The sequence below is a fragment of the Octopus bimaculoides genome, chromosome 6 (assembly GCF_046866305.1).
Source record: "Octopus bimaculoides isolate indiv1 chromosome 6, ASM4686630v1, whole genome shotgun sequence".
NCBI lineage: Eukaryota > Metazoa > Mollusca > Cephalopoda > Octopoda > Octopodidae > Octopus > Octopus bimaculoides.
In genome coordinates, this window is record NC_142933.1 from 58,752,348 (window position 1) to 58,766,578 (window position 14,231).

Genomic DNA, 14,231 nt, shown 5'->3' on the forward strand with positions numbered 1-14,231 from the left:
GATTACAATTGGGAGAAATAGGAGGCCAGATATTTGTGCTGATGAAATAGTAGAAATTTTCCAACTGTTTCTGACTTTTTCTGAAGGTATAGCAAGAATCCTGCTGCCACACATATGGACTTTCAGTAGCAATCCTCTCAAGCCAGGATTTGACCACAACCATCAATAGCTTCACATAGCCATCTGAATTGAGCCTAAGGCCTGTTCAAAGATGTGAGGATGAGCTTTAGCAAGTGGACAGTGTCAGAACGTATGCTGTGTCCCTTCCTGCTGGTAACAGTTTCATAGTCTCTGTTGCAGCTGCCCATGTTATTCTTTACAGTGTTCACAGAGCATTAAACAGCAGTCATGATATTGGAATTTTGATACCTGATGCAAATCATTATGGTACAAGTAACTCTTTTACTGATATTCAGATGGTTTCCAGTCTTCCAAGTCATCTAACATTTTCTCAACTACACCTTTAATCTTTATGTTCTCCAATACCATTGACCAATACATCAAGCTGTTCCTGAAAAAGGAGACAAAAAAATAATCAAATTGAGTCTGAATACCCTGTATATCTTTGGCCTCTGTCATTTATGACTATGGATGAAGATCCTAGTTGCCCACCTCACTGGAACATTGTTGTCTGTGGTTAAACAGTTCAATGTATGAAAGACTGTCTCTGCTACACAAACTGGTGGCTTGTCCCGGTGCTGTTTGAGTTGAAGTGTTCTTTTCTATCTCTCTAATATAGGGAGTTTAATAAGATCCAAGCCTGAGCAATATGGTATGTTGTTTCCTATGCAAAGTGTTTTTCCTAATTCACAGTACTGATATAAATAACATTTCTTTGATAAATTCAATTCTGTTCAGAATGGATAAGACAATAGTGGGGAACCATTATAGTACTAACGATGAATTTGAAGTGCATAAAAAAAGTTGGGGCATATACTGATCATTATTTAGTGTCTGTTTTCCATCCTGGCATGGGCTGGGCTGTTTAACATGGAGTTGACCAAATTCCAGTTGTCTATTGTGGCAAGATTTCTATGGCTGGGTGTCATGCTTAACACTAACCACTTAACAGTGTGCTGGGTGCTTTTTATGTGCCATCAGCACAGGTGCGTTTATGCCGCACTAGCATGGGTGCATTTACACAGCACTGGCACAGGTGCTTTTCTGTGGAACCAACACCTGAAAGAACAAGCATGTAATGTTGAAGACAGTGATTTTACTTAGCTTGATGTGTCTTCTCAAGTACTACAAATTGCCATGTCTCCCAGTCCCTTGCCATCTCTTCAGTGAGGCCCAGCATCCAAAGATCCTTTCTCACCACTTCATCCCATGCCTTCTAGGGTCTACCCCTTCCACAGGTCCCCCCTCCCACCACAATTAGTGCTTGGCTCTTCTTTACATATACATATATATATATATATATATATGTATATATATATATATATATATATATATATATATATATATATATATATATATATATATATATATATATATATATATATATATATATATATATATATATATACATGTATATATATATATATGTATATATATACATATATATACATATATATATGTATATCATCATCATCATCATCATCGTTTAACGTCCGCTTTCCATGCTAGCATGGGTTGGACGATTTGACTGAGGACTGGTGAAACCGGATGGCAACACCAGGCTCCAATCTAATTTGGCAGAGTTTCTACAGCTGGATGCCCTTCCTAACGCCAACCACTCAGAGAGTGTAGTGGGTGCTTTTACGTGTCACCCGCACGAAAACGGCCACGCTCGAAATGGTGTCTTTTATGTGCCACCCGCACAAGCCAGTCCAGGGGCACTGGCAACGATCTCACTCGAAAATCCTACGGGAGCCAGTCAGGCGGTACTGGCAACGGCCACGCTCAAAATGGTGCATCTCATGTGCCACCCGCACAAGAGCCAGTCCAGAGGCACTGTCAACGATCTTACTTGGCTTGCCGGGTCTTCTCACGCACAGCACATTTCCAAAGGTCTCGGTCAGTAGTCATCGCCTCGGTGAGGCCCAATGTACGAAGGTCTTGCCTCACCACCTCAGCCCAGGTCTTCCTGGGCCTACCTCTTCCACGGGTTCCCTCAACTGTTAGGGTGTGGCACTTTTTCACGCAGCTATCTTCTCACCACATGTCAATACTCACCACATGTCAATACCAGCGCAATCGTCTCTCTTGCACACCACAACTGATGCTTCTAATGTTCAGCTTTTCTCTCAAGATACTTACACTCTGACGGGTATTCACATTGACATTACACATCCAACGGAGCATACTGGCTTCATTCCTTGCGAGCTTACGTATGTCCTCAGCAGTTACAGCCCATGTTTCACTGCCATGTAGCATGGCTGTTCGTACGCATGCGTCATACAGTCTGCCTTTTACTCTGAGTGAGAGTCCCTTTGTCGCCAGCAGGGGTAAGAGCTCTCTAAACTTTGCCCAGGCTATTCTTATTCTAGCAGCTACACTTTCAGCGCACCCACCCCCACTACTAACTTGGTCGCCCAGATAGCGGAAGCTATCGACTACCTCTAGTTTTTCACCCTGGAATAAGATAGAAGTTGTTTCCTGTTTGTTTACAGTCTTTATTGCACCTGAACGTCTGCCACAAACAAAAACTAACTTGCTAGTTAACCTGCCTTTGATGTTGCTGCACCTCTTATGTGTCCATAGCTTGCACCGGGTACATCTTATAGAGTTACTACCTACTCCTTTTCTACATACTGAGCAGGGCCATCTACTTGAAGGGGTTTGTGTTTTATCTACCTTCCTACTTATTAGGATTTTGGTTTTAGCTAGGTTGACTCTAAGGCCCTTCAATTCTAGACCTTGCTTCCACACCTGAAACTTCTCCTCTAGTTCTGATAGTGACTCCGCAATTAGGGCAAGGTCATCAGCATAGAGGAGCTCCCAGGGGCAACCTGTCTTGAACTCCTCTGTGATTGCCTGGAGGACTATGATAAATAAGAGGGGGCTGAGGACGGAACCTTGGTGGACCCCTACCTCTACCCGGAATTCATTGCTGTACTCATTTCCAACCCTCACCTTACTGGCAGCATCTCTGTACATGGCTCGCACAGCTCTCACTAACCATTCTTCTATCCCAAGTTTCCTCATTGACCACCAGATAAGGGATCGGGGGACCCTATCAAAGGCTTTCTCCATGTCAACGAAAGCCGAGTACAGAGGTTTATCATTAGCTAGGTATTTCTCCTGCAACTGTCTCACTAGAAATAAGGCATCAGTAGTGCTTTTACCTGGCACGAACCCAAACTGCATCTCATCTAAATTGATTCGCTCCCTAATTAGTTGGGCTATGACCCTCTCTGTAACTTTCATAACCTGATGCCTCTGTAATTATTTGTATCTAAAGCGTCACCTTTACCTTTGTAGCAGTTGACTATGATGCTGCTACACCAGTCATTGGGTATGACTCCTTCGTGTATCACCTGGTTCGTAATACGGGTGACTAGGCTATAGCCAACACTGCCAGATATTTTGAGCATCTCTGCAGTGATTCCTGATGGGCCGGGGGCTTTCCCGGTCTTCATACTGTTAATTGCTTTATCTACCCTGGTACTATCAACTCGGATAGCTGGTCCCTCTATTGGGTCGACATACGGCAGACTCTCTTTCTCCCATTCATTCTCTTTATTAAGCAATCTATCGTAGTGGCATCTCCAGACCTCTTTCTTTGCATCCTCATTTAGTGCAAGCGTACCATCATCCATGCGAACACATTTCTCTCCTACAACATCACTATTCTCTCTCCTACACTGTCTTGCAACACGAAATACCTCGAGTCTTTGGTCCTCACGGCGCAGAACATTGGCAAATCTTTCCTTATCTGCCTCCCCTCTGGCTAAATAAACCTGTCGCCTAGCCTCCCTTCTGGCAGATTGGTACAATTCCCTGCTACCACCGTTCTTCCAGTCCTTCCAAGCCTGTTTCTTTTGTCTAATAGCCCTGTCTACCTCCTTGTTCCACCACCACGTTACTCTGGGTCGGGAGGGGACCTTACACCACCCACAAATCTGGTCGGTGGCTTTCAACAGGTTGTCCCGCAGAAATCTCCAATTGTCTTCCACGTTGTATGATGCTATATCCCCTTCTATTTCGTTAAATGCTTCAAGTAACTTGTCTCTAAGTCTCTGTCCGTTTGCAGGGTCTTTAAGCTTCCACACCCTTCTCCTCCAAGCCTGTCTAATTCTGGGCACCCGTTTTGCCTTGATCCCAAAGTCGCTAACTACTAATCTATGTTGTGGGGTACATTCTTCGCCAGGGTAGGTTTTGGCATTTATATGCCGCCCTCTTTCCCTATTTCTGGCAAGGATGTAGTCGATTTGGCTAGAGTGTCTGCCGGAGCGGTAGGTGACTAGGTGACTGGCAGGTTTCCTGAAGTTGGTATTGCAGACCATAAGATCGGTTGCATCACAGAACTCCAGCAGTCTGGTTCCCTCCTCGTTGCGGGAACCGAAGCCATAGCCTCCATGTATGCGATGGAAGCCTCCAGCACGACGTCCGACATGACCGTTGAAGTCTCCAGCCACAAAGAGAAGGTCCCTGTCACTCGTCGACGAGGTAGTTTGCAAGAGGGTGTCATAGAATTGGTCTTTCAGACCATCTGGTAGCCCCGGTTGAGGTGCATAGGCTGAGATGACAGTAGCTAATCTATGATGAAGCACTAGTCTGATCTTAAGTACTCTGTCACTTACTCTAACGACCTCGATTACCTTATCCACCCATTTCTCCGCTAGAAGTATTCCTACGCCCCCGACCCCTTCAGTGTTCCCTGCCCAGAAAATCTTGTACCTGTGTTCTTTGCCTGTGAGGAACCTCGCAGAACCTCCTCTCCATCTTACTTCCTGGATGCAGCACATATCTACGCGTCTCCGTTCAAGCATCTCAACAATTTCACCAGATCTACCTTTCAGCGTGCCGACGTTGAGAGTGCCAATCCTAACAGTATGGGTGTTGGGGGTGTGGGCCTGTAGCCTGGGAAGGGGGAAAGCAGTGTCGTGTACCTGAAAAGAAAACTTGCAATTGGAATATAAAAAATTTTACAGAATGAGATAAAAATCCAAGGCTGTGAAAGATTTCAGAACATTTATAAAGAGAAGGTCTTACAGCTGTTTCCAGGATATTTTATATATCCCTTCATCGGAGACGGTGTGAGAAAATAGTTAAGCAATAGTTATTCTAGAGAAGATATGAAATGAGAGTGAAGTGGAGGAATGAAAACAGACATGAGATATACAGGGATATTGTATCTGCAGTTCCATTATTTAAGCAGAATGGTATACATATAAGTTACTTACATATAAGTTACTTATATGTATTCCGTTCTGCTTAAATAATGGAACTGCAGATACAATATCCCTGTATATCTCATGTCTGTTTTCATTCCTCCACTTCACTCTCATTTCATATCTTCTCTAGAATAACTATTGCTTAACTATTTTCTCACACCGTCTCCGATGAAGGGATATATAAAATATCCTGGAAACAGCTGTAAGACCTTCTCTTTATAAATGTTCTGAAATCTTTCACAGCCTTGGATTTTTATCTCATTCTGTTAATTTTTTATATATATGCATGCTAATATATTACCTGTGTTGGACTCTTTATTCGCATAATCACCGAACCTGGAGCTTAACTATAGTCTGTCCATAGCACTTACTCAGCATTACCTGACACCTTTGGGTCTTCTTGACACCATTACCTCTCATTACCTCTATATACATACATATAAATATATATATATGAATATATATAGATACATACATTCATATATATATATATATATATATATATATATATATATATATATATATATATATATATATATATATATATATATATATATATATATATATACATACATACATACATACATACTTACATACATACATACATACATACATACATACTTACATACATACATACTTACATACATACATACATACATACATACTTACATACATACATACATACATACATACATATATGAATATATATATATATATATATATATATATATATATATATATATATATATATATATATATATTACGGAGATGCACTTGCATAGCAAGTGACCTGATCTGAGATCGTGTGCTGGAACGAAAACAATTGCAGCGTGGAAGGTGTTTATAAGCCATTTAAAATAACACACAAAATCCGTTAGATTCACTTCAACATTTAAATTTAATTTGTCAAAATATTTTCGTCGTTTTGAGACCGCGACCTGTTCACTGACAAAATTCTGTGCTGCATCAGAATTCTGTGCAGCACAGAATTTTGTCAGTGAACAGGTCGCGGTCTCAAAGCGACGAAAATATTTTGACAAATTAAATTTAAATGTTGAAGTGAATCTAACGGATTTTGTGTGTTATTTTAAACGGCTTATAAACACCTTCCACGCTGCAATTGTATATATATATATATATATATATATATATATATATATATATATATATATATATATATATATATATATATATATATATATATATATATATACATACATACATACATACATACATACATACATACAGACATATATATATATGAATATATATATATATATATATATATATATATAAATAACAAATGAAAGACAGGAAATGGAAGATACGAGAATATATATTTATATATATATATATATATATATATATATATATATATATATATATATATGTTGCTGTTTGAAGGCATGAAAATAAAGTCGGTCTTATCTTGACTTGCACTTGGGTACTGCTGGTAGATTGTTTAATTGTTAACACGTTGTCACAACCTCTCTTCGCCACGTCTCACCTTTACTGCTGACTATGAAAAAAGAGAGAACCTTTTCTTCTCATTCACGAACGTAACATCATCCCTCCCTCGCTTTCGGTCTTCCTTCCACCACACACCCCTCTGATCTAAAGATCCCTTCTCCCTTGTTCTGTCTCGTATTTGTACATCCACCTGAGGGTGGGGGGGCGACGTCCCCTTTGAGATCTCCGTAGGGTCATGGGGCCGCCTTCCCTCTTCCCTTCATCATCGGAAGAGCTAATCACCCTTCATATATCCAGGACATGATGCAGCATTCCATCCACAGATACATTATTCGGAGTACTGATCATGGTCACCTTTCCTTTTTCCTACTGTGTTGTGCACGAACTTGCAATGATGTAATCTGTTCCACCTATAGCTGCTGCGGCTCCATGCTCAGGTGTCTCCATTTGTACCGGAATATGGCCCTGTGTGGGACCGACTCTTTGGCTTGCTCTACCCTGAGCGATATGTTGTACCAGAAGACTGTCTCCATAGGGGAGATTCGCCCCCTCTCAGTCATGGCTTTATTCGTACGGTGGTGTCATTCCACAATCCCGTTTCCACCTGGCCTATATGCAGCTCTGAAGAAGCATCTTGTGCTCCGCCTTTCAAGCATCTCTCTCAGCTGCTCTGAGTGAAAAACTGCGCTGTTATCCATCAATAGCTCGTCTACAGGCCCCCTTTCCAAAAATACTGCATTTAGCACTTAAGTAACTTCGGCAATACCCTCCGCCCTAATTTCTTTCCATATAGCCATTCGCCCCGGTTCACAGGTGACCATTGAAAGGTACACTTTCCCCGATAGTGCATCACATCAATGGCTTGCCGCCTACAGTCTTCCTCTGAATCTTTCCTGGTTCTTGTGTGCCCGAGGCAGGATTAATCAATTAGCACCTGTTGCAATTCTCTACCGTCCTCTGAATGCTCTCCCTGGTGACATCGGGGTTCAACAGTCTTAGTCAAAAACAACGTCCTGTCGACCCTCATGTGGTGCGTGTTGTGCAACATCCTTAGTTCTGTGCCCTCCAGCTGACAAACTGCTGCTACCCACTCAGATCATTCTCTACTGTTTCCAACCAATGCTTTTTCACTCTGGCTGGAACCTTTTCACTCTGGTCTGCCTTATTCTTTTCTGAGGGCACGAACACCACATACAACACCAGGTCGAACTCAGTAGCTAGCTCCCTCAGGATTTCCAAGCGACACTTAATCACCATTTCTGAGGCCCCTTTCGTGCAAATCTTCTTCTGGTTGGTCATCACTGATTCCACCCACCCTTGCACTGTGGTATCATCAGTCTGGACCTTGATGGTTCACTGTCCCCATCTCAATGCTAGGTTGACACCCTTTAACACTAACCACTCATCTATCCCTAGTTTCCGCATTGACCACCAGATAAAGGATCAAGAGACCCTGTCAAAAGCTTTCTCCATGTCAACAAAAGCCAGGTGAAGAAGTTTATCTTTGGCTAGGTAGCTGTCTTACCAGAAATATAGCATCAGTAGTGCTTCTCCCTGGCACAAACCCAAACTGCATCTCGTCTAAAATATTCTTTCTCTAATTAGTTGGACAATCACCCTCTCCGTGACTTTCATCACCTGATCCAACAACTTGATATCTCTGTAATTATTCATATCTAATGCGTCACCTTTACCTTTGTAGCAGTTGACTATGGTGCTGCTACACCAGTCATTGGGTATGACTCCTTCACATATCACCTGATTGACTATATGGGTGACTAGACTATAGCCTACACCGCCAGATATTTTAAGCATCTCTGCAGTGATTCCTGATGGGCTGGGGGCTTTCCTGTCTTCATACCCTTAATTGTTTTATCTACCAAGATACTGTCAATTCGGAAAGCTGGTCCCTCTGTTGGGTTGACATTTGGCAGGCTCTCTTTCTCCCATTCATTCTCTTCATTTAGCAACCTTTCATAGTGGTATCTCCAATCTCTTTCTTTGCAGCCTCATTAATGCAAGTGAGTCATCATCCATGCGGTCACATTTCTCTCCTATGACATCATGGTTCTCTTTCACATATTGTCTTGCAACACGAAACACTTCAAGTCTTTGGTATTCATGATGCAGAATATTAGCAATTTCTTTCTTTTCTGCTTCCCCTCTGGCTAAGTAAATCTGTTTCCTAGTTTCCTTTCTGGTGATCTGATACAGTTCCCTGCTACCACTGTTCTTCCAGTCCTTCCATGTCTGTTTCTTTTCCGTAATGGCCCTGTCAACTACATTTTTCTGCCACCACATTACCTTAGGTCGAGAGGGGACTTTGCACCATCCATAGATCTGGTCAGTAGCCCTCAACAGGTTGCCCTGTAGGAACCTCCAGTTGTCTTCTACATTATGTGATGCTATATCCTCCTCTATTTCGGCAAAAGCTTCAAGTAATACGTCTCTAAATCTCTGTCCATTCACAGGATCCTTAAGCTTCCAAACCCTTTTCCATGCTGATCGTCTTCTGGGCATCCATTTAGCCCTTATCCTGCAGTCACTAACCTGGGAAGGTTTTGGCATTTATAAGTAGCCGTCTTTCCCGTTACCTGGTGAGGATGTAGTCAGTCTGATTAGTGTGTCCACCAGACTGATAGGTGAATAGGTGACTGGCAGGTTTCCTGAAGTTAGTATTACAAACCATAAGATCATTTACACCAAAGTTGCTTATCTGAACATCTTTGACTTCTACTTCATGTTACAAGATATTGAAATATGAGGCAGGGGAATATGAATGGAGCTGATTTATATAGGGTGGGCTGAAGGGAGCAGAGGTAGTGTTGTCATGTTGGGAGAAGCAAGTGGTTAACAGAACTGAGAGAATGGAGGGAGAGAGAGAGAGAGGAAGAGAGAGAGAGAGAAAGAGAGAGAGAGAGAGAGAGAGAGACCAGAGCTTTTAGGCTGGCCAAAGACAAAACATGAGGAGATGGAATTTTCAGGATTTAGAGCAACATAATTGAACAAATGGATTTAACATGACATCATAACAAACTGCTAGATGAATAACACTATGAAATAGCAAACACTCTGGCTGCCAGTGTGAAAGAATCACAACAACAACGACGACAACAACAACAACAACAACAACAACAGCAACAACAATGATAATAAGAAGAAGATAGAATTGGACATTTGCATTCTTAACTAGAGCTATAACCAACAGTTTTCGGTCAGCCAAACTGTGACAAAATTAGATAAATATAGACGACTATAGGAATAATAAATATAAATGACCATAGAAATAACAATAATAAATGAGCATGAAAGAGAGAGAGAAGGGAGAAAGAGGAAGAATTGGATCGAATGTAGGGATCTTAAGTTTTCTCTAACATATGGCATGGAAGACTAACTGTGGGTACATAGATATCTGTAAAAAAGTCCTTACTGAAAGCCACAGTCATATTGCTCATGTTTAAGAGAACAATCAAGTGATAACATTACTTGAAATCATACTGCAACCATCACATATATATATATTCATGTGCACATATATGTGCATGTATATTTGTATATTTGTATATATGTATGCATGACTGCATGAAACTTTTATTGTGGCACATATTAGTAAACTGAAGTGTACCTATCATTCTCTTTGCAGTCAATAGTCACTCGCTCCATTGGTCAATGAAGATACTCTGGTTCCTCTCCAATATTTCTTACTCCAATGGTGTATTGATCACATGTGGTTATTGGATACTACTTTATAGCAGTAAGTCTTCTTCCTTTCTGTGTTCATTTCTTACTATTTTTTTATTTCTTGTTTACTTTTCTTGTCTTCTTTTGATGACACTATTGATTTCATAGGCAAGCACAAGGCAACACATTTGTTGTAGAAGAAATGAAATTATAAGATATTCATATTTTTCTCCTGAGAATATTAGCAATGTAGTTACAGGTGATTTCAATCAAGTCAAAATTATTGGTCTGCTATTGGTCAGCCATGATTTAAAAAAAACCCTCTTCCTCCTCCCCGTCCTCATTGTTTAGTGTCTGTTTTTCATGTTGCCATAGGTTGGACAGATTGACAGGAACTGGCAAGTCAGAATACTGCGCCAAGCTTTATTTTCTGCTCTGGCATGGTTTCTACAGCTGCATGCCTTTCCTATGTCAACCACTTTACTGCTCATACACATACATACTCAAAAACACATCACCTATGAGTAACAATGTACCAATGAAGGAACTCCTATATAGTAGCTTGATATGCGAAAAATTTCCCGACCAAATTTTCCATAGTTCAAATTCTTAAGTAAAGAATTGAATATATTAGATAATGTAGTTCTGTATGCCTCTAAAAAACAGGATGATTACAGTTGGGGTGCACTTGACATTATGCCTGTTCATTTAGGGCTGACCTATTGTTAACTATCACCAACATTACAAAGAGTAACTTACCATTTCTAATGATTATTTCTCTTGGTACATTCATAAATTATTTTATTTTCTGTGCAATTTAAACAAGTTAAGTGGGAAAAATTTATTTCTCAGCAACTTGTTGTCAACTGATGAAGTAAAACATGAAATAGGACTATCTAAATATGGATCAAGAAAGTTCAGATTGTGGTTATTTGGTTCTGACTTTAATATCACTGTGGATAAGTGTTTTCTACAGTTGCCACAGGTTGACATTACTTGTGAATTAAATGTTATCATTTTCTTAGAATGTTTGTCAGGTCACACAGTGTATTCCAAGAAAAATAATGTTCACATTACCATAACTAAGAATGAATTCAAGAGTGATGTTAATTGTAGTAATGAAATAAATCTTACATTGGTTTCAGTGAATGATGGTTCCAGTTGTTTGAATGTCTGTTGGATGGCCTAGATGTGTAATCCAAATGTTCAGCTTAGTCTCACACAGTGCTCTGCTGAATCAGCCCAAAGATTATGCTATGGTTAAATAGTTAGTTGGTAGGCTGTGAAGTGGCAGTCATAAGAGCATTGAATGAAAAATGTAATATCAATCTAGGGCAGTGATTCTACTTCTTGATAGAATCATTCTGACATTTCCATCTATCTAGTTAAGTACAATGTACTATGTACTTAATTCTATACCTTCTTCCCATATGGTCCATAGGTGCTTTTAGCGAAGTTTACTCTATTTAAGCATGTAGGTCATGTCTCTGATTTGAGGGTACCTTTTTCCCATGTGGTACCTTTAACAGAATCTACTCTGTTACAAGCATACAGACCAGGTGTCCAGTATGAGGATGCCTTCCCACCAGTTTTGATGGTATGCTGCATTTCCCTCTTAACTAAACATTTGCTTGAACAGCTGGAAGCCATACAAGGTATGGTCGGATACACATTTTACGAAAAGGCAAAATTCAATTACAAGCATAGCTGTGTGGTAAGAAGCTTGCTTCACAACCACCTGGTTTGGAGCTCAGTCCCATTGCAAGGCACTTTAGGCAAATGTCTTCTACTACAGCTTCAGGCCAACTAATGCCTTGTGAGTGGATTTGATTGACAGAAACTAAAAGAAGACCGATGTATATATGTGTATATACATGTATGTGTGTCTTTTTCTACCTATGTCTGTCTTTCCACCACCACCACTAATTGACAATCAGTGTTGGTGTGTTTATGTCAATAAAATAAGTACCAGACTTTAAAAATAAAAATTACTGGTGTTGTTACATTTGACTAGAAATTCTTCAAGGTGATGCCCCAGCATGGCCACAGTCTAATGACTGAAACAAGTAAAAGATAAAAGATAAAAGATACTTATACAGTTGCAAAAGTCAGATTAAATCAACATTAATCCAATACAGTTCTATATTTAAGAGATGAGGAATTGGTGAGATTGTTGAGATGCTTGAACGGAGACGTGTCGATATCTGCTGCCTCCAAGAAGTAAGGTGGAGAGGTTGTTCCGCTAGGCTCCTCACAGGCAAAGAACACAGGTACAAGATTTTCTGGGCAGGAAACACAGACGGGGTTGGGGGCGTGGGTATACTTCTTGCAGAGAAATGGGTGGATAAGGTAATCGAGGTGGTTAGAGTATGCGATAGAATACTTAAGATTAGATTAGTCCTACACCATGGTTTAGCAACCATTATCTCGGCCTATGCCCCTCAGCCCGGGCTACCCGACGGACAGAAAGACCAATTCTATGACACCCTTCTGCAGACTACCTCATCGACGAATGACAGGGACCTTCTCTTTGTGGCTGGTGACTTCAATGGACATGTTGGACAACATTCAGGGGGCTTCTATGGCGTACATGGAGGCTATGGTTTTGGTTCCCGCAATGAGGAAGGAACCAGGCTGCTGGAGTTCTGTGATGCAAATGACCTTATGATCTGCAATACTAACTTCAGGAAACCTGCCAGTCACCTAGTCACCTACCGTTCTGGCAGGCACACAAGCCAAATTGACTACATCCTCGCCAGGAAAAGGGAAAGACGGCTGCTCAGAAATGCCAAAACATTCCCAGGCGAAGAATGTACCCCACAACATAGACTAGTAGTTAGTGACTTTAGGATCAGAGCTAAGTGGCTGCCCAGAAGACGACCAGCTTGGAGGAGAAGGGTATGGAAGCTCAAAGATCCTGCAAATGGACAGAGATTTAGAGACCTATTACTCGAAGTCTTTGACGAAATAGAGGGGGATGTAGCTTCACACAATGTAGAGGACAACTGGACTTTTCTACGGGACAACCTGCTGAGGGCCACCGACGAGATCTGTGGTTGGTGCAAGGTCCCTTCTCGACCCAAAATAACGTGGTGGTGGAACAAGGAGGTAGACAGGGCTATTAGACAAAAGAAACAGGCTTGGAAGGACTGGAAGAACGGTGGTAGCAGGGAATTGTACCAATCTGCCAGAAGGGAAGCTAGGCGACAGGTTTATTTAGCCAGAGGGGAGGGAGATAAGAAAAGATTTGCCAATGTTCTGCGCCGTGAGGACCAAAGACTTGAGGTATTTCGTGTCGCAAGACAGTGTAGGAGAGAGAATAGTGATGTAGTAGGAGAGAAATGTGTTCGCATGGATGATGGTACGCTTGCTCTAAATGAGGATGCAAAGAAAGAGGTCTGGAGAAGCCACTACGATAGATTACTTAATAAAGAGAATGAATGGGAGAAAGAGAGTCTGCCGTATGTTGACCCAACAGAGGGACCAGCTATCCGAGTTGACAGTACCATGGTAGATAAAGCAATTAAGAGTATGAAGACAGGGAAAGCCCCCGGCCCATCAGGAATCACTGCAGAGATGCTCAAAATATCTGGCAGTGTCGGCTATAGCCTAGTCACCCGTATTACGAACCAGGTGATACACGAAGGAATCATACCCAATGACTGGAGTAGCAGCACCATAATCAACTGCTACAAAGGTAAAGGTGACGCTTTAGATACAAATAATTACAGAGGTATC

The 14,231-nt window shown here is 41.2% G+C and overlaps 1 protein-coding gene across 2 annotated transcripts in view; it reads left to right on the forward strand.

Annotated features, from left to right (window-relative positions):
• Nucleotides 1–14,231, forward strand: part of LOC106871664 (protein rolling stone) — an 85,632-nt gene that overhangs the window by 64,565 nt on the left and 6,836 nt on the right. For both annotated transcript variants that reach the window (XM_089353957.1, XM_014918251.3), the window contains exon 4: nucleotides 10,456–10,566. In XM_089353957.1, the coding sequence (XP_089210083.1) occupies nucleotides 10,456–10,566 (111 nt within the window). The remainder of the gene's footprint in view (nucleotides 1–10,455; nucleotides 10,567–14,231) is intronic.